Source organism: Neovison vison, chromosome 11 (assembly GCF_020171115.1).
Source record: "Neovison vison isolate M4711 chromosome 11, ASM_NN_V1, whole genome shotgun sequence".
Taxonomy (NCBI): Eukaryota; Metazoa; Chordata; class Mammalia; order Carnivora; family Mustelidae; genus Neogale; species Neogale vison.
The window spans coordinates 48,992,722-49,011,358 of NC_058101.1; the positions used below are offsets into that span (position 1 = coordinate 48,992,722).

Sequence of the window (18,637 nt, forward strand, 5' to 3'; positions counted from 1 at the left end):
TTGGGATATATTGCTTCTAGAACTTGAAGAGACCTACCTAGCAGGCACTGTGCTCCTTACACGTGATGGCAAGGAAGAGATGTCCCCACACAGTGAAGATCACTAGACTCTAAAATATTACTTATGTGGAAGGTGCTCTCTCTCTCTCTCTCTCTGTCTTTTTTAGGGGGAAGAGGCAGTGAGAGAGTGAGAATCTTAAGCAGCTCTACGCCCAGCATGGAGCCTAACATGGGGCTCAATCTCATGACCCTGATACACATCGTTGAGATCATTACCTGAGCCAGATGCTTAACCAACTGAGCCACCCAGGCATCCTGCTTCTGAATCTTTTAAGGTTTGTCTCCCTCAAGAATGCATGTGAATTACCAAGGCCTCCAATTGCCTAGCTGTTGTTTATTTGGTCTAGCTAGTATGATGTCATCAATTTCCCAGACCACTGTGATATTCTGTGGGAGGTCCAGCTGGTTCGTGTCTCTCTGGACTATGTTATAACAGGGGGCAGCAGAGTTTTAACATAGCACTGGGGGCAAATCTATAAATGGACACAGTTGCATGCGCCAAAGGAATGTGAATTGTTTCTTTTTTTTTGGATGGGGATAGAAAGAGTCAGTTTGCTGGATCATTGCTGCTTACCATAGCCGGAGTCCATGCTAATCTGCTCTAGCAAAGATGACACAACTGACATAGCAGCTAAAATTGGGAATGCTATTCAGTTAGGTTTGTGATAGTCAGTTGCCGTTCTCCAATATTTGTCTGGATTTGGCAGAGGCCTGACCAGTAAATTAAATGGAGGTATGACAAAGACTATCACCCATCCATCTTTTATATTTATTTATATTTTATTTATATATATATTTACATATTATACTTATTGATTTTATTTACTTATTTATATATTTTTATTTATTTATTTGTTTGTTTTAAAGATTTTATTTATTTGACAGAGACACAGTGAGAGAGGGAACACAAGCAGGAGGAGTTGGGGAGGAAGAAGCAGGCTTCTCGCCTAATAGGGAGCCCGATGCAGGGCGCGATCCCAGGACCCTGGAATCATGACCTGAGCCAAAGGCAAATGCTTAACGACTAAGACACCCAGGCACCCCCCATCCATCTTTTAGATCTTGAAGGGAGGCTACAGTTTTGACCTTCTTTCTCTCATTCCTTTATAATGTGGTAAAATATATACAACATAATGGTTGCCATTTTAACCATTTGTTAGTATGCAATTCAGTGGTATTAAGTATATTCACATTGATGTGCATGTACTTGTTTCTAGAACTTTTTCCTATTTCAAACAGAAAACCTGTACCATTAAACAAGAAATCCCCATTTCTACCTCTCCTCAGCCCTTGGCAACCACCATTCTACTTCCCATCTTTACAAATTTGATCACTGTAAGTACCTCATATGAGTAGAATGATAGAATACATGTCCTTTTGTGTCCGGTTTGTTTCACTAAGCATAATGCCTTTAAGTTTCATCTATGTTGTACACATAGATGTGTACATTTCTTATTAAAGTTAAATAATTTCTTACTGAAGTTAAATAATATTCCACTGTATGTATACACCACAGTTTCTTTATCCATTCATCTATTAATGGACATCTGGGTTGTTTTTACCTTTTGGCTGTTGTGAATAATGCTGCTATAAACATCAGTATATAAATGTCCATTCAAGTCCTGCTTTCAGTTCTTTTGGGTACATACCCAGAAGAGGAATGGCTGGATCCTATGGTAATTCTATGTTTAATGTTTTTTTTTTTCCAATTTATTTATTTTCAGAAAAACAGTATTCATTATTTTTTCACCACACCCAGTGCTCCATGCAAGCTGTGCCCTCTATAATACCCACCACCTGGTACCCCAACCTCCCACCCCCCCGCCACTTCAAACCCCTCAGATTGTTTTTCAGAGTCCATAGTCTCTCATGGTTCATCTCCCCTTCCAATTTACCCAAAAGCACATACCCTCCCCAATGTCCATAACCCTACCCCCTTTCTCCCAACCCCCCTCCCCCCAGCAACCCACAGTTTGTTTCGTGAGATTAAGAGTCACTTATGGTTTGTCTCCCTCCCTATCCCATCTTGTTTCATGGATTCTTCTCCTACCCACTTATCTATGTTTAATGTTTTGAAGAATCACCATATTGTTTCTCATAGTGGCTACTCCATTCCCAACAGCAATGCACCAGGGTTCCAATTTCTCTACAACCTTGCTGATACTTGTTTTATTATAATAGCCATCCTAATGGGTGTAAAAATGGCTCTTCATTGTGGTTTTAATTTGCATTTTCCTAATGATTAATGATGTTGAGCATCTTTACATGTGCTTATAAGTCATCTGTGTGTCTTCTTTGGAGAAATGTCTATTCAAATCCTTTGCCCAATTTTTTTTTTTTTTTGAGTAAGTCATTTTTCTTTTTTATCTAGGTTGATTTTGTAACTATTTTCTATTCATTATAGTTTTTTTCACCTCTTTTTTTGTCTGCCTTCTCTGGTTTTCCCTGAGCATTTTATATGATTCTATTTTCTCTCCTCTCTTAACATAGCAATTACACTTAAATGTAGTGGCTGCCATGTATAATCTCCTGGCTCCTGTAAGTACCTGTGAGCTAGGTCCTACAGCTTCTTTGGGGTAGGGTCACTTTCCAATATTATTGGCCCTAGGATGCCCCTGGAATATCATATGTTGAGACTTCACTTTAATTATTGCCAACAAATCAGTGGGGGGAGTGTAGTGTATCCTGAGAGAAGTGCATTATTATCCCACAGAGAGGAGGCCTCTCATTGATTTATAAGCAAGGAGCACTAGCTTTTAATAGGGTGGAGTGGAGCATTTGGGTGGGCTCAGCAGGTTGAAGGGAATTTAGGGATTCCAGATTGTCTGGGCATATGAACCTAAATGTCCCTATCCCAGTGTGTCACAGTTCTGCTATTTCCCAGTGAGGGCCTTGACCTTGACATATCACCCCTTCCTAAATGGAGAGTTTAGACTTTGCAAGTTTCCACATGGCTCTCATACTGTTATGCTTATTTAAGTCCAGGACTAGTTCCCCGTTTTCTCTGTCTTCCCGCTGCAGGAGATGAGAACTTCTTTGTAAGCTCCCAGAAGGTCTTCTGGCTTTCGCACTTCACTTTGAATTGTAGATCTACCACTCTCATCATTGTTAGCTCTTCCTAGCATCAATTCCATTTGTAGTAGCCACGACATCTTTTGTGCTTATAGATACCATTTCCCCTGTTCTTTGACAGTATGTTCTTTCATTATACACCACATGCTCTTTCCCATTACGTCACAGGTGAAACTTTTAAGTTAACCTGCTTTCTTGTGGTTGCTATGTTCTACCCATCACCACTGATTCATTGTGGCCAGTGACCAATGGCTAACCCCAAAATGCAATCAGAGTGTCTGCTTTCTTGGACCATTCCTGGCACCAAATCTTTTAAGTTGGGTTCCATGAACAGTAAACAGAAGCAAAGATGAGTGTTCAGGAAGTTTACTAAGGATTACACTTAGGATCAACAGCAGTGGAAGGGAAGAAAGGACAGTAGATCAGATAGAGCGGGAAAAAAAAAAAAGGGCTGTGACACTGTTATATAATACTGTTCCTGGTTCCTGAGAGGTAACTTCTAAACCCTTGGAATTTGCCAAGTTATAAGACTGTATTTACCATTTACTAAAAGGGTCTGGCCCTTTTAACACTTATCAGAGCTGTAACAGATGACATAGCTTTTTTTGTATTTAGCTGTTCAACGCCTCTCTTCCTCTGATAAGTGTTATGAAGGCAGGAACTATGGCTATTTGGTCCTCTCCAGCATCCCCAGAACTAAACTTAATGCCTGACATGTAGCTTTAATAAATACTCATTGAGCAACTATGTAAATGAAGTAATTAAGATAGATAATAGTGATAAAGTGTAGCAGTTAATAGTGTGGCTCTGTAATCAGGCTGGATGCAAACCTTCCAAATCCTAACTTGTCCATGGAGAGTTCCGTAAAGGAGTTCTCCCCTTCACAACAGACAAACTTCAGGTTATCAGTTCACATTAAGTTTGCCAGACTGGTGGAACTTATCCTCAGTAACCAAACCCTAGAACAGTGTGGAATGAGAATCCTTATTTATCATCAGCAGCAGCACAGCATGGCACTTATGCACAAAGACTATCTGGGAAACAGTCATTTTGACCACAGTGCTTACCCTGTTTTGTACATCATTTTCTTTACCTGTGAAGGAGTCTAACTCATAGCACCCAGCTCAAAGCTGTTGTAAGGGTCAGGTAGGTTAAAATATATAAGAAACAGAGTCTGGTACCCAGTAAGTTCTTTATATGTGTTTGCTATTATCATGATTATTTATTAATTTAGGTTGGAAAACATCTCTGGCTGGACACCTGGTGCTGGTTAGCTGCATAAGACATTCTCTCTAGGTGAATAAATTTATGCCATAGATAAATGATAGGTCAGATAGTTATCTAGTGGACAAAGAGATGGCATAAAGGAAATATTCTTTGGCATTTCCAAAAAGCTGTAGGGACCTGGTAGGCAGCTCTTCTCTAGTCTACAGACAGTTCTATCTGAAAATCTAGGGTGGATTATCTAGGCACAGTACTCTGCCCCTCTTCACCAGCACTGTGAACATTCTAGCAGATTTTGGCTCTTTGTTCTCCTTATTATAGATTCTAGAAAGGCCACTATCTTTTGGTAAGTATGGCTTTTCTTCATTCAGATTACAACAGGATTACAGTACTGTTTTCTTTAGGTATACCCTAAGCCCAAGGCAGAAGCATCACCATTTTAATTTCAGTTCCTCCTTTACCAAGTCTCCTTGCACTTTTATGCCAGGCTGATGCCTCTTAGGGTGAGGCACTTATTATTTTTTTTCTTAAAGATTTTATTTATTTTATTTGAAAGAGTGAGAGAGAGCATGAGCGGGGGGAGGGGCAGAGGGAAAGGGAGAAGCAGACTCCCCACTGAGCAGGAAACCAGATGTGGGGTTCAATCCCAGGACCCTGAGGTCATGACCTGAGCCAAAGGCGGACACTTAACCAACTGAGCCACCCAGGCGTCCCTGAGTGAGCCACTTCTGCAGGTACAATTCTAACCTTTCCCCTCATCATTTCTTTGAAATTTTCAAGTACTTAATAGTAGCCCTTAAGCTGGGAAACTGATATGTCCTGGGGGCAGAGATCCACAAAAGTTGTAAGAGTCATTTAACCCTAACAGTTTGCTGTGGCTTTAGGGACAGCTATTATGACAACGTGACTTAACCTTTCTCAGCCTTAAGTGTCCACATTTATAGAGTAACACCTACCTTGCAGTGTTACTGTAAGACTGAGGTCAGAAGTAGGGTTAATACTGTGGAATCACATTACAGTCACACAGAGGAAAAAAACAAACAAAAAACAACAACAACAAAAAAAAAAACGAATTATGCCCTTACTGCCAATTTTCTGTTCCAGTAAAAAACATCTACAGGTTGAACGTATGTTATTCTTGCTGGGCAAAAAAAGGGGCAAAATGAATCAAGGCAAGTCCTTCTATTTTCTCACCTCAGTTTCTTTAATATAACTCAAAGGGTCTAGGTCAGTGGCTGCAAGCTCAAGATTGAGAGTTACAAAATACTGGGTTCCCATTCTGACTCCCCACCTTATCATCTAGCTGTTATGATCTCAGGTTCTCAACCTCCCATGGTGTCCGGTTCCCCTGAAGCCAGGATAACAGAGATGGACAGACTTTCTTAACTGGGACTGGACTTTCTTCTCTTTCAATTTCCTAAATCAGAGGGAAAAGAAAGCCATAGGGGATTATCCCTCTGAACAGCCACACCGCAAGCTAAGAGGCCAAGCAAGGGGTTAGAGGCCCGAGAAGCCGAAGCGGGGCGGGTCACCGAGACCGCGGCAGGAAGGGCCTGGAGTTCCCGCCTCCGATGCGTGCGCGCACCACGCACGCATGCACGCACGGCACGCACAGCACGCTGCGGAAGCGCGCGCGCAGGCCCAGCCCTCGTCGCCGCCGCCATTTTAGCTCCTGGTTCCGGCCGCACGGTGTAGGCTGTTGTAGCGGGGAGGGGTGGGGGTCCTCCAGAGTTAAGTAGCTGCCCTCGACTGTACCGATACAGCCGCCAGCTTCTTTTTTTTTCATCTTCTTTCATAACCGCCCGCTCGCAAAGTCCGAAGATGTCCAAGCGGCACCGGTTGGACTTGGGGGAGGATTACCCCTCCGGCAAGAAGCGTGCGGGGACCGATGGGTAAGCCAGGCCGGGGGCGCGAGGCAGCGGCTCGGGCTTTGTTGGGGTCCCGGAGGAGAGCGGGCCAGGATCGGCCTAGCCACGGGCCTTGGAGCTCGACCCTTTGTTTCCCTCTGGGCTCGGCTCACTAGCGGCGGGTCGGGGAGAGCGGCGCCACTCCCGGTGTTCGGCTGGGCAAGGGCGCGGGGAGATGTGTGGCGCGGCCGCCGCCCGGCCCAATCGGGAGGGTGGAGAGGCCTGCGTGGCCACGAGGGCACCTCCTCCCGGAGCCGAGCCGGAGTCACTTCGTGGGGAGCAAGCGGGAGGGAGTCGCGCACCTCGTGGTCTGGGTTCCCGGGTGAGGTCTGGAGCCGGGGAGACTGGGGGGGAGGGCGCGGCGGGAGTATTCGCTTCCAAGGGCAGCAGTTACTTCTACGGCAGAGCGATCGCGGAGAGGTCTTTGGGGGGGCGGCTGGGTGCCCCCCAAGGAGAAAGGCAGGGGGCAGAAAGTGAGGAAAGCGCGTGGATTCTTGTGTAGGTGGAGATGGGGGTGGCGGGAGTCGAGTGAGGCGTGCCAGGAGAGTTCCCGGGGAAGGGAGAGTAGAGGGCCTGCAGGGAGAAAGGAAAACGTGGAGTACAGCTGATGGGTTGGAGGGCCGGTAGTTTGGAGCCGCTGCATTTGTAGTTTGGCGGGAGAGCTTGTGCCTCAGTCCATTCAAACACTTCAAAGTAGATAGTAGGCAAACTTCCGCTCTCTGCCTACGCTCCCGCCATCTCCTTTATTTCCTGCTTTGGCTGAAACTGGTTATTGGGCAGTCGTGGGATGGGAATTAGAAGGCATTTTTTTCCCCCCTTTAAGAAGTTTTTGTTTTATATCCCCACTCCTTCATTAATAGCTTTGGAAACATGCAGACACTTCTCAAAAAATGTCTTTAGTATTTTAGGAAAATGTCGCCCGTGGGGAGATTGTTAGGGAGTTGAAGCACTTAGACTCTTGGTGTTTCAGATTGCTTTCCCGTAGCATTTCCTGAAAGTTACAGAGGAATTTAACAGTTTACTAGCAATTTCATCAAAATCACGTCTTGACCGTTGTGTGTTTTCATTCCTGAAGTTAAGAAAATTATTTGGGTAGTTCAGGTCAGAAAACAGAAGTGTGCATATCCAAATACTTTACATAATTTAATTGTGTGTGTGTAAAGAATGTAAGGAATCACTGTGTCACGTTATCTATATAAGTTCTGTGAATTTTTGTTCTCCCAAAGTTTTTCATTTCTGTTGGTTTCCAGTATCAATGTTGAGTGCCTGTGTGTCTCTGGAGTGTAAGCCTGGGGAAGGATGTACTTTTTAATACTTTTCTATGTATTGAATGTGGAAAGCAAAAGTATATCACATTTTAATCTTGTAAAATTTTTAGTTTGCAATGTTAGACATTAGTTTTCTTTCTTTTTAGGTTATTAGTTTTCTCTCTTTAGGATCTTCTCCTCCCCATCCCCCAGCAAAACCTCAGCGTTTTTGGTTAAAGACTCCTTTAGAGCTGGAAGTTACTTTGGAGAGTATAAGCATCACCCACTCAGGGGATGACAAATGGAGATGCAGAGTTGTTAAGGTGGCTTGTGCAACCTTACACAGTGTATAGCTCGATCTAGAACCTTGATCTTTTCATTCTCACTTTTAGCCTCTTGCTTTTTTCCATTACAGCATAGAATATGGCTGTAGTTAAGTCAGTGCAGCCTATTTTAATGACATTTGTAATGGGTTGGTAAAGTAGGGAACACTTGGTTCTTGGTTCCTGGGAGTAAAAATAAATAGTCATGTCACCTGGCTAAGATGCAACTGATGTCTCTAAAAAGAGTTCAGATTGGAACAAAAGACACTGGAATGCAGTGAATTCATTTATTCGTGTGTGTGCGCGCGCGCGTGCGTGCATTCATATTTGTGTGTTTGGGATCAGTGGCTGTGTGTGTGTGTATATTGCTCCCTTTCTCTTGCAAAACAGCCTTAGTAAAATAAGGAATTTTTTTTAGGTATAGGATGGTGACCTTATGATTCTCTTGGATATTATATCGTATCTGCCTGTTGGTAAAGGAGAGTTCATCTTTGAAGTCAAGTCCAAGTTCTGAGATAATTCTGGAGAGAAATTTGTATAAACATTTCTGTATCATTTCTCATACAACTAATTCTTTAGCAATGGGTTACATTTGTACTTGGGTTCTCCCCTCCCCCTGCTGCCAGTTCGATAATTGTGAAAGTCACTTTTGTTGACTGCCATGCGGTTTTTTTTTTTTTTTATTATTAACATATAATATGTTGTTAGGCCCGGGGGTATAGGTCTGTGAATCACCAGGTTTACACACTTCACAACACTCACCAGTGCACATACCTTCCCGAATGTCCATAACCCAACCACCCTCTCCCTACCTGCCATGCAGTCTTGAAGTAGGGGGAGTGTTTTTTGTTTTTTGTTTTAAACCCTTGTAGTTATTAACAAGTGGTTTTATCTGAGGGAGAGAAGCTTGCCAGTCCTATGAACTTCACTGCTGAGCATGGCTGGTTCATTCCCCAGTACTGAAAAGGAAAGTAATTTGGTGGAGATTTCATTTAGATTCAAGTCCCAAACTATATGGCATTTCTTATTCTTGCTGTATTTTTGTTTGGAGGTCAGGTAGAGAAGTTGAAAGTTTCTGTTACATACTGACATTACTACTTTTTCATCATCCCACAAGTTTTGCTTTATAAAATTACTAAGAAAAAGACAACTGACGTATGGAAAACTTTGTGAAAGTAAGGACACTTTCCATTTTTATGTTTGTTTTGGAGAGTACTTCCTAATAAGCACTTTTTTCCTTAATTGTGGAAAAGTGAAACAAATACAGCATATGTAGAGTACATACTGTGCTCCCAAAACTATTTGGGTGCTGTATATATATACCACTTTTTCATTACAGCCCTATGATACAGGTGAGGTTAAGTAATTTGTCCCAGGGAATACAAGAAATGTTCATACATAAAGAAATAAAGAAAAGCAAAAATTTCCCTGAAATCTTCATCCTTATCTTGAACCACTCAATGAACATTGTTTTTAGTCTTTGCATGTTTATTCACAAATACAAATTGTAATATTTAATATAGATGAAATGTTTCAGTATGGGCTGTTTTGTGCTTTGATTTTTAATTACTAAGAAATGTATCAAATTAGAATAGTTGTACATTATCTTTTTCATTTGCTATATCACATTCCGCTCATAAAGGGGTGTTGTAACTTATCTACCCAGTTTTCTCCTCTTTGGTGTTTAGTTTCCCAGTCTTTTGTTTTACAAGTGAAAGGGATGGAGGATGTCCTTATGTATACATATTTGCACACTTAAATCCTTCAGAAAAGTTCTGGGAGTGAAATTGCCAGAGAAAAAGCAGTGTGTATTTAAAATATTCTGATTTTGGGATGCCTGGGTGGCTCAGTCGGTTAAGCAGCTGCCTTCAGCTCAGGTCATGCTTCCAGAGTCATGGATGGGATGGAGTCCCGCATCGGGCTCCTTGCACAGCGGGGAGCCTACTTCTCCTTCTGCCTGATGCTTCCTTTTCTTGTGCTCTCTGTCTGACAAAAAAATAAATAAAATCTTGAAAAAAAACAAAACAAAACCATCTTTTACATCTTCATCAGCAGTACTGTAGTGCCTGTTATTCCATGTAGAGTTTTAATATGGTATTGTAATTAAATTAAAAAAAAAAACCCTTCAGTGATACGCAATATTTATCAGGCATTTACACTGTCCCAGGCACAACTTTAAGCACGTTACATGTACTGACTTAATTCTTTTTTTTTTTTTTTTTTAAAGATTTAATTTATTTACTTGACAGAGACAGAGAGATCACAAGTAGTCAGAGAGGCAGGCAGAGAGAGAGGAGGAGGCAGGCTCCTTGCTGAACAGAGAGCCCGATGCGGGGCTCGATCCCAGGACCCTGAGATCATGACCTGAGCCAAAGGCAGAGGCTTTAACCCACTGAGCCACCCAGGTGCCCCCTGACTTAATTCTTGAAGTACTGCACAAGATCTGTGAATAGCCACATTTTATAGACAAGGAAAGAAATAACTGTGGTCATATAGTTAGCTTCAATGCTGAGCCAAGATTGAGCTGAGATAGTTAAGAAACGTGCTTAAAAACTGTGTCATAACTGTGTGTACCTGCCAGGATTGTGGCTGTGTGATCAGTAAAGCACTGTTTTTTAGTCAGTTTTTAAGCATTATATCTCAATGAGTAAATCTTTTTAAGAGTAAAACTCCTGTATAATGAAAGTGCCTGTTTTAAAAAAGAAAACAGGCGGGTTGCCCAGGTGGTTCAGTGGGTTAAGCCCCTGACTCTCGATTTTGGCTCAGGTGATGATGTCAGGGGTTGTGGGATCCAGTCCCGAGTTGGGCTCTATGCTCAGCCAGAGTGCTTGTTCCACTGTTTTGTCTCTGTCTGTCTCTCTCTCTCGAATAAATAACTTTAAAAAAAGGAAAAGAAAACATATACATGGTGGTCTATTCATTATTTATGAAGTAATGGATTTGAGAGAGCCCTCCATAGCTGTATTTTGATTTTTATCCTTCTGCATTGAAAGTAGATAGTTTGAGTGATAGGCAAGATGATTGGATTTGGTTTCTGCATCCTTCCTCTTGCTTTCTTATTTTAATCTCAGGCTATTTTAGTAATACTTCTCTCTTTGCAGATAGTAAGTTGAGGCTTACATCTTGCCAGTGGTTGTACAGCTGTGATCTCAGTGCTGCTTTTTTACTCTTTTTGCCCCTATTTCTTAGTCAGCAGTTAAATCTTTGTGTCCTTAGGATGTATTTAATGCCCCTTTACTGTCGTTATTTTTGGTAATGAAGTTTCTGGTGAAGTAGGCCCTTTAAAAATGTATCTGTATAGATACTGTAACAAAGCACTGTGGTATGATTTACTTTGTCAATCACTCTCCCTTCCCTGTATTTTATAACTCTGGAAAGGTTAGGTTCATATGTTAAGTGCCTGGTGCTAGGAGTGTAGAAGTTCATAAAACTTAAAGTTTTGTCATATTGTTTCTTGGTCATGTAATGGTCTTCTGTCCCACCTCACTCCTAGAGTACTAGAAACATGAATCCTTTGCATTTAGGCCAGATGTTCTTTAAGGGTTCTTTTATGTTCTGTGACCTTTAATATACATGGTCTTTGAACCATTAATGGCTACAGTGCTTCTCACTTTGCTGGGCACGTTTCTGTGTAGCCTGTTAGAAACTTTGTCATTCACATTTGGGGCAATATAAATAATTAATGATACTTGAGACCAGAGGCAGAATGAGGTAAACGAAGGATGGTTGATGGCATATTTCAGAGGTAGTCCAGGAAGTTGTGAGTTCTGAGACTTGGTTTTATGTGTTTATTAGGTTATCTTTTGGGTTTTTATTTTTTCCCCCCTTTGACTTCCTTTCTCTTTGTGTGAAATGGGATAAAAGGCTTCAATCATGGCTTATGTGTCCTGTGATTCTGTAGAAGGTGAACAGAGGGATGGGAGAAAGGATCACTTTTTATATATGTATTTTATATTTATATGAAAAGTATGTATATATGGCTCTATGAAAGTATACATGTGAAAGGTGTGTGTATGTGTTTATATACATAATAAAGCTTTTCTTTAAATTTCTCTGGAATACAATTATATTTTAAGGAGGGACAAAATAAAATAGAGTTGGTCTGCTTACTATTTCTGTAATTGGGGAACCAACCTAATTCCTGCTGGCTCTAGAATTTTAGCTGTATTTTATCTAGGGTTTTCTGTTCTCCTGATGTGCTGTCATAGAGAATGAATGGTCTTTCCTACTCGGCTACTGATAATTGGTGCATGGAAAATTTGTACGTCTTCTGTGACTTACGAATAAGGAGTAATGACGTGTTAAGTGGCTTGTCTTTACAGCTCTGTTTTGCCTCACTATTTCAGGTCTGGATCCAGATACTTTGTGGCAGGTTTGCTGTAGGATTTGATTTGAAGTAAACTGGATTAGTAGAATAAATAAATAGGTTATTTAAGAATTATTATTTTATTAGGAATCATGTGTGGTAACTGGAAGTGGATACTAGCATTGAGTACTTAAAGTTGACCTAGAATTAATACAGTGGCCATCTGCAAAATTTTAGCATTTTAAAACAACTTTTGTTCAGTGAAGCTTGTTTTTAATGGTTGTATTTCACTTGATGAATGTCCAAAGTATACATAGGTTTACAAAGCTTTGCGGTTGCTGTTAAGGATGTTGTGCAAATGAAGACAAAAGAATGAGAGTGTTTTAATTTTAGTTTTTCTGTAGGACAAATACATGGTTAGTAAATAAAACTGGGAAAGTGCTCTGAAGTATAACTCGAAAGCAAACTCACCTACAGTCTTTTATTAACTCATATTTGTATTACCATTAGGGAAATAGAATTGTCTTTGTGTCCAGAAGCCGTTTTGAATTTGAACATACCTTTTCATGTAACTTGAGGGAAAATTGTGATGCATCCTTTTTGCTTTATTTATTCCTACCTTTTCCCCACCTTGCCCTCAGTCTTTAACTTCTGCTAAGTAGGAAGGGATTTTACTCCCATCAAGTCTGATTTCTCAGACTTGCGTTATCTCAGCTGGTGGTTAAAGGTATGGAAAGAGACTGTTCCTTAAGAGAACTTGAGGTCTCATCAAAGAGGGAAAGATGTTTATGGATGAGGCATGGAGAATTCTTGATTATAACGTCTTTTTCATTATTTTCTAAAAATTATTTTTATAAACATATAATGTATTATTTGCCCCAGGGATACAGGTCTGAATCATCAGGCTTACACACTTCACAGCACTCACCATAGCCCTACCCACCCCAATGTCCATAAGGTCTTTTTCGTTATTGAGTTTTGTATTGGTTTATTGGTTGTTGCATATTTCTGTTGTGACTATAACACTGCCAAGAACATTTTGCGTAAAATTCAGAATCTGAATTCTAAATTTTTATTTTTAGGAAGGATCGAGATCGTGACCGGGATCGTGAAGATCGGTCTAAAGATCGAGACCGAGAACGTGATAGAGGAGATAGAGAGCGGGAAAGGGAGAAAGAAAAGGAGAAGGAATTGCGAGCTTCGACTAATGCTATGCTTATCAGTGCTGGATTACCACCTTTAAAAGCTTCCCATTCAGCTCACTCAACCCACTCTGCACATTCAACACATTCGACACATTCTGCTCATTCAGCACACACCGGACATGCAGGACACACATCACTTCCACAGTGCATTAATCCTTTTACCAACCTACCCCATACTCCTCGTTACTATGATATTCTAAAGAAACGGCTTCAGCTCCCTGTTTGGGAATACAAAGATAGGTTTACAGATATTCTGGTTAGGCATCAGTCCTTTGTACTGGTTGGTGAGACTGGGTCTGGTAAAACAACACAGGTGAGTTATTATTGTATACCATGGTATATACTATATTAATGTTCATGTTTACTAAATGTTGCTTATTTGATCCCAGTAGTCCTTTACATTGTCTGGTAGAACATCCCGAAGAATAGCTACTTTGATGTTTAGCAGTTTTTAGTAGCACACAGTGGGAATCTTGTAGGGAGTGTCTGTTTTCCTGAGTCTAGAGGAAAATAGCAGTGCTGTTTTGTTAACGTTAAGTATGGCAGAATGATGCTTTCTGACCACTTTGACTCTTGGGTGGTACAAATTTGGAGGTACAAGTTTTTGTTTTCCATTGCTTGAGTATAGAGGTTTGAACCACTGAGGCAGTTTTATTTTTGTTAATCTTTTGTTTGTTTCTTTGTTTCGTTTTGTAATTGTCTTGAATTGGGTGAATATTATCCTGTTTTTTAAAAATGGAAGAGCTACCTAAAGTCTCTTTACCTATGATCTCCACGTATATCCAGTTACACACTACCCCCAGATACATAGCAATAAGCACTAGTGTCTTGTTAGTAATATATCTAGGATATTTTAAAAAAATGGATGAGCTGTGGTTTACTGGGTCCATGTTATAGACCTCTAGGCTGCTTCTAATGGTTGTTTTTCATGAACAGGTAGATCCAAAAGATTATACTATGGAATTTGAATTTTTACAAATCTGATTGGTGAAAATGGTATTTCAGTAATTTTTAATTTGCATTTCCTGCTATGAATGAGGTGTTAACCATATTTTTGTATGCTTGAGTCTAACCACCAGTTAAAAATTTCAAGGAGATTACAGAAGTAGTTGTCCTTGGCCATTGTAGAAAATCTGGAAAATCCAGAAGTTCAAATGAATTTAGTAAGTTCTCTTACTATGTAGAAATCAATATTACTATACTGTGTTTTTTCCTGGCTTGTTTTCCATTTTTATTTACCTGTGACTCATGTTTATAATAATTAAGCATACTGCATGTGCAAGTTACCATTGTTGTTGTTGTTTTTTAACAACAAATGTTGTTAAAAATCTATCAACTGCCGCAAATCTATCAACTTGGATATATCGTGGAGACATTTTGAAGGCTACAGTGGCAATCAGAATAGAAGGCTTTTAAAGACTGAGCCTTAGTGAATATGGTTTTTCTTTATAAGAAAAGAAAACTTAGTGTTGATGTTAGGAACTGAAACTGATAGGTTTATTTTTATCATCTTACGGAAATTTAAATGTGTGAAAAGATACAACTTATTTTGAAGATTTAGTATTTTAAAGAATTATTTCAGCTGATTTATCTGCTTTGCATAGTACTAATTTATTTAATTAGGAATTGGATAAAGCTAGGCACTGTATGTATCCTTTGTATTTGTTTCAAGAACACTATAAGGAAGTTGTTAATCACCATTTTCCAGATGAGCAAAATGAGCCTGAGATTGGTAAGAATCTTAGAGGTTTAGTGAGTTGCCTGTGGTTACATAGTAGATTTAGGTGGGCTCAGTATTTAAAGCTTTGTCTCTTTGTTTTATAGCCAAAGTTATATTTATTTCATGTTCCTCTTCTGTGGTCTTACATGGTTAACTTTGTTTCAGAGATGAGTTTCTTTAGTAGCAGTCAATGTGGAAGGTCAGGTGATTTCAAAATGAGAGGTTTGTGATTGTTTGGATGAATATTTGTAGTGGTTTTTGTTGTTTTGTGTACTTAAAATCGCAGGCCATTTGGGTAGTTCAGAGGGAAGCTGAACAGCTTAGTGAATTTCACCCAAGTGTTTTTTGGCATGCTCCTATTAAAGTTTTTTACTCAAAACCATTAAGAGCAAGCCATTTTGGTTATCTTATTTATTTTAAAGATTTTATTTATTTATTTGACAGAGAGAGATCACAAGTAGGCAGAGAGGCAGGCAGAGAGAGAGAGAGGAGGAAGCAGGCTCCCCGCTGAGCAGAGAGCCCGATGCGGGACTCGATCCCAGGACCCTGAGATCATGACCTGAGCCGAAGGCAGCGGCTTAACCCACTGAGCCACCCAGACGCCCGATTTTGGTTATCTTTTTATGCCTGTCAGAAAATGAAACCCTCCAAACAGAATCTAAAGTATTGACTCTAACTTTTGACAGAGACTCAACAGTAAAAGTCATTTTACATTGCAACTTGGTGTGTTCATACTATTATCCATGTGTAAGAAACTAAAGCCAGTTCACGGTGAACGGAGGCACAAGTTCAGAGAAGAGAAAACTTTGTATGTTCTGGCCGGTATATAGGGTGTGTATAAAGAGGGAGATGGGGCAGGTGAGACTGGAACAGCAGGCTAAGCCTCAGTGTATCGTGCTATAGATCGGGGAGCCATCAGAGCTTTTCGGTAGGGATTTTTACAGAAATGTCCTGCCTAGTGAGAATGTTGATGACAGACTATGTAGGAAGTCATAACAAAAATTTGACTCCTTATAAGGTAGTAGAATGGAGAATAAAGAGTAGATTGGAGTTAGAATGTTAATATTAATGTTGGGACATAGGAGGGATTAATAAGTATAGGAGGAAGGTGTGAAATAGTTTTGAACTTGTTGAATTTGGGATACCAGTAAAATATTCATTCCTCAAGTGGAAATGACCACTAGGTTAGGATGGGAAACATAGTTAGGATTGTCAGTGTATTACAGGTAATACTAGAAGTCAGGAGAGTAAAGAAGACCAATCAGGATAATGTTCTTAGAAGTGTGAATAGATGCATTGCCTGCGCCGTTTTCCAAATATTATCTGGGAAACCTGGAAGGTTCCTGAAACTCAAGAGGTCCTGGGATTTTCTTTATATACTTCTAACAAAACAAAAATAGTGCAGTATATTCAAAATTGAAACCGATAATTCAGCAGTCTTCTATTAAGCCAGACATTAGAGATACGCAAAAATGCAAAACAATGTATTCTTTCTGCTAATTTTTTCTTCTCTTTTTTGGTTTGGAAGATGTAATTATTTTTCATAGAAAATGTTTTTGTTAGCATAGGATAGGTTTTTATTGTTAGGAATTGATAAGTACTCTAAAAGTTTTTCAGTTTTAATTTCCTCATATAGTAAAGTCTGTTAGTTATTTGGCATCCTTGATTATTTTAAGAGTAAAAAGAAGTCCTGAGATCAGAGTTCAAAAACTGCTGAATTGGCCACAAATGTTTGTATCTTAATTTTAAAGTGGAAGCAAGTTACCCATTTCACTGGAGTGAATTTTAAAAGCTTTGAACATCCTTGCCTTGAGAATTCCAAATGGTTTTAAATAGCTTTAACTTAATGGTAAATGTTTGTTTGAATTTCATTTTGTTTGGTCTTATAAAGTGCATTTTGCTTTTGCAAAAGGCTTGCGGAAATGAAGATAAATATATAAAACTTAGCTGGAAAACCCCTTAAACTTTGGTTTGTGGGTTTATAGACCTAGAGAGACCCTTCTCTTTTAGGGTAGTATTTATTTCTGTTCATTTTAAGTCCTTTAAAGATACGCATTGTTAAATTCTTAGAGAAGTGATATAGTCACCCTTCTCCCCTTTTAGATATTTGTAAGTGAAAACAGTTATCCCCAAATTGCAGAAGTAACCTAACTAAAATGTGCGACAACCAGTATTCTTCAAGTGTGTTTGTAATCCTTTACCAAAACCACCCCCACCTGCATTTTCTGTGGCATTTGAGTTTGACAAGCTTTTGTATGCTTTGATGGAGGCCCATCATGACTTTAATGCAGTGGATTCCGATTTAATATAGTGATTACTTAGATTTTTCCCATGATTCTTACCCAGGTAAGTGAGTGAAGAGCCATGAAATTAGAGGTTCTGTTAGCTTCTGTTGATAATGGAACAAGGGAGAAATGCGCTGTCGTCATGGCAGCCAACCAACTTGTGCTGGTGTTTTTTCTTGCTTTTGTAGGTGCCATTGAGTTTGAGATTGACAGTTACTGAAATTGACTTTTAAGATGGCACCTAAGGCGTTCCATTGTGCAGACTTCTCCCCAAAGCAGAAGAATAGGGGTTAGATTCTGCTGGTTTACAGGCCAAATTTGAATTGACTTAAAAGACATAGCTTTATAACCACAAGGGTTGTGATTTCTATTTTCATCTGCATTTTGTAATCAGATTGTATAAGAATTTAATAATTTCTGAGAAAATTTGTGGAAACTCACATTTGTTATAAAGTAGAATTTTTTATAAGTTGGGTTTTTTCCGGTATATAGAGAAACGTTTAATGATCTAACAGTTGATGCTGTAGAGCGTATTTAGCACAGCTTCAGTGGACCTAGCCTGCTCTGGAGTATTATGTCATCAGTGTATGACCCCTTGGCTTTGAGGGCTCATGCTATAAGTTAGAGTCCTAATACTTGGTAGTGTGCCTAACTGATTTTGCTTTAAATTATTGGAATGCAATAAAATATATGTTGAATATGCCTGATGTGCAGGCAGAGTAGAATTAATTTAAATTTGAAATTATTTGATAGATTCCACAGTGGTGTGTGGAGTACATGCGATCATTACCAGGACCCAAGAGAGGAGTTGCCTGTACCCAACCCAGGAGAGTTGCTGCAATGAGTGTGGCCCAGAGAGTTGCTGATGAAATGGATGTAATGTTGGGCCAGGAAGTTGGTTACTCCATCCGATTTGAAGACTGCAGCAGTGCAAAAACCATTCTTAAGTAAGTACTGTCTTTGAAAATGCATACTTTGTTCCTCTACTTTTAGTTTTCTGCCACTAGATAGAGGGCTTTGTTAGGGGAGTCTCAGAATCATCCAAATTTAGAATAGTCCAGAGAAGACCTTCTTAGACTTAATAAATGATTTTTTAAGATGGATTCTTTTTTACCAGCCATATATACAGCTGTTCAAAGAAATTTTTCTTTGAACAAAAATTGATTTTGTTCAAAATTTTCTTTGATCAAAGAAAGATTTCTTACTAGCAATATATTTATATAGCTGTTCAGTAGACAGTGAGCTTCAAAGGTCAGATTTTAGTTATTCGGTGCTATATCTTGGGTGAA

At 39.7% G+C, this 18,637-nt stretch overlaps 1 protein-coding gene across 1 annotated transcript in view; it reads left to right on the forward strand.

Annotated features, from left to right (window-relative positions):
- Window positions 1-6,019: 6,019 nt before the first annotated feature.
- DHX15 (DEAH-box helicase 15) overlaps window positions 6,020-18,637 on the forward strand; it is a 57,508-nt gene continuing 44,890 nt past the window's right edge. The window contains exons 1-3 of the mRNA XM_044225876.1: window positions 6,020-6,247; window positions 13,221-13,656; window positions 18,102-18,295. Coding sequence (XP_044081811.1) covers window positions 6,177-6,247; window positions 13,221-13,656; window positions 18,102-18,295 — 701 coding nt within the window. The 5' untranslated portion in view covers window positions 6,020-6,176. The remainder of the gene's footprint in view (window positions 6,248-13,220; window positions 13,657-18,101; window positions 18,296-18,637) is intronic.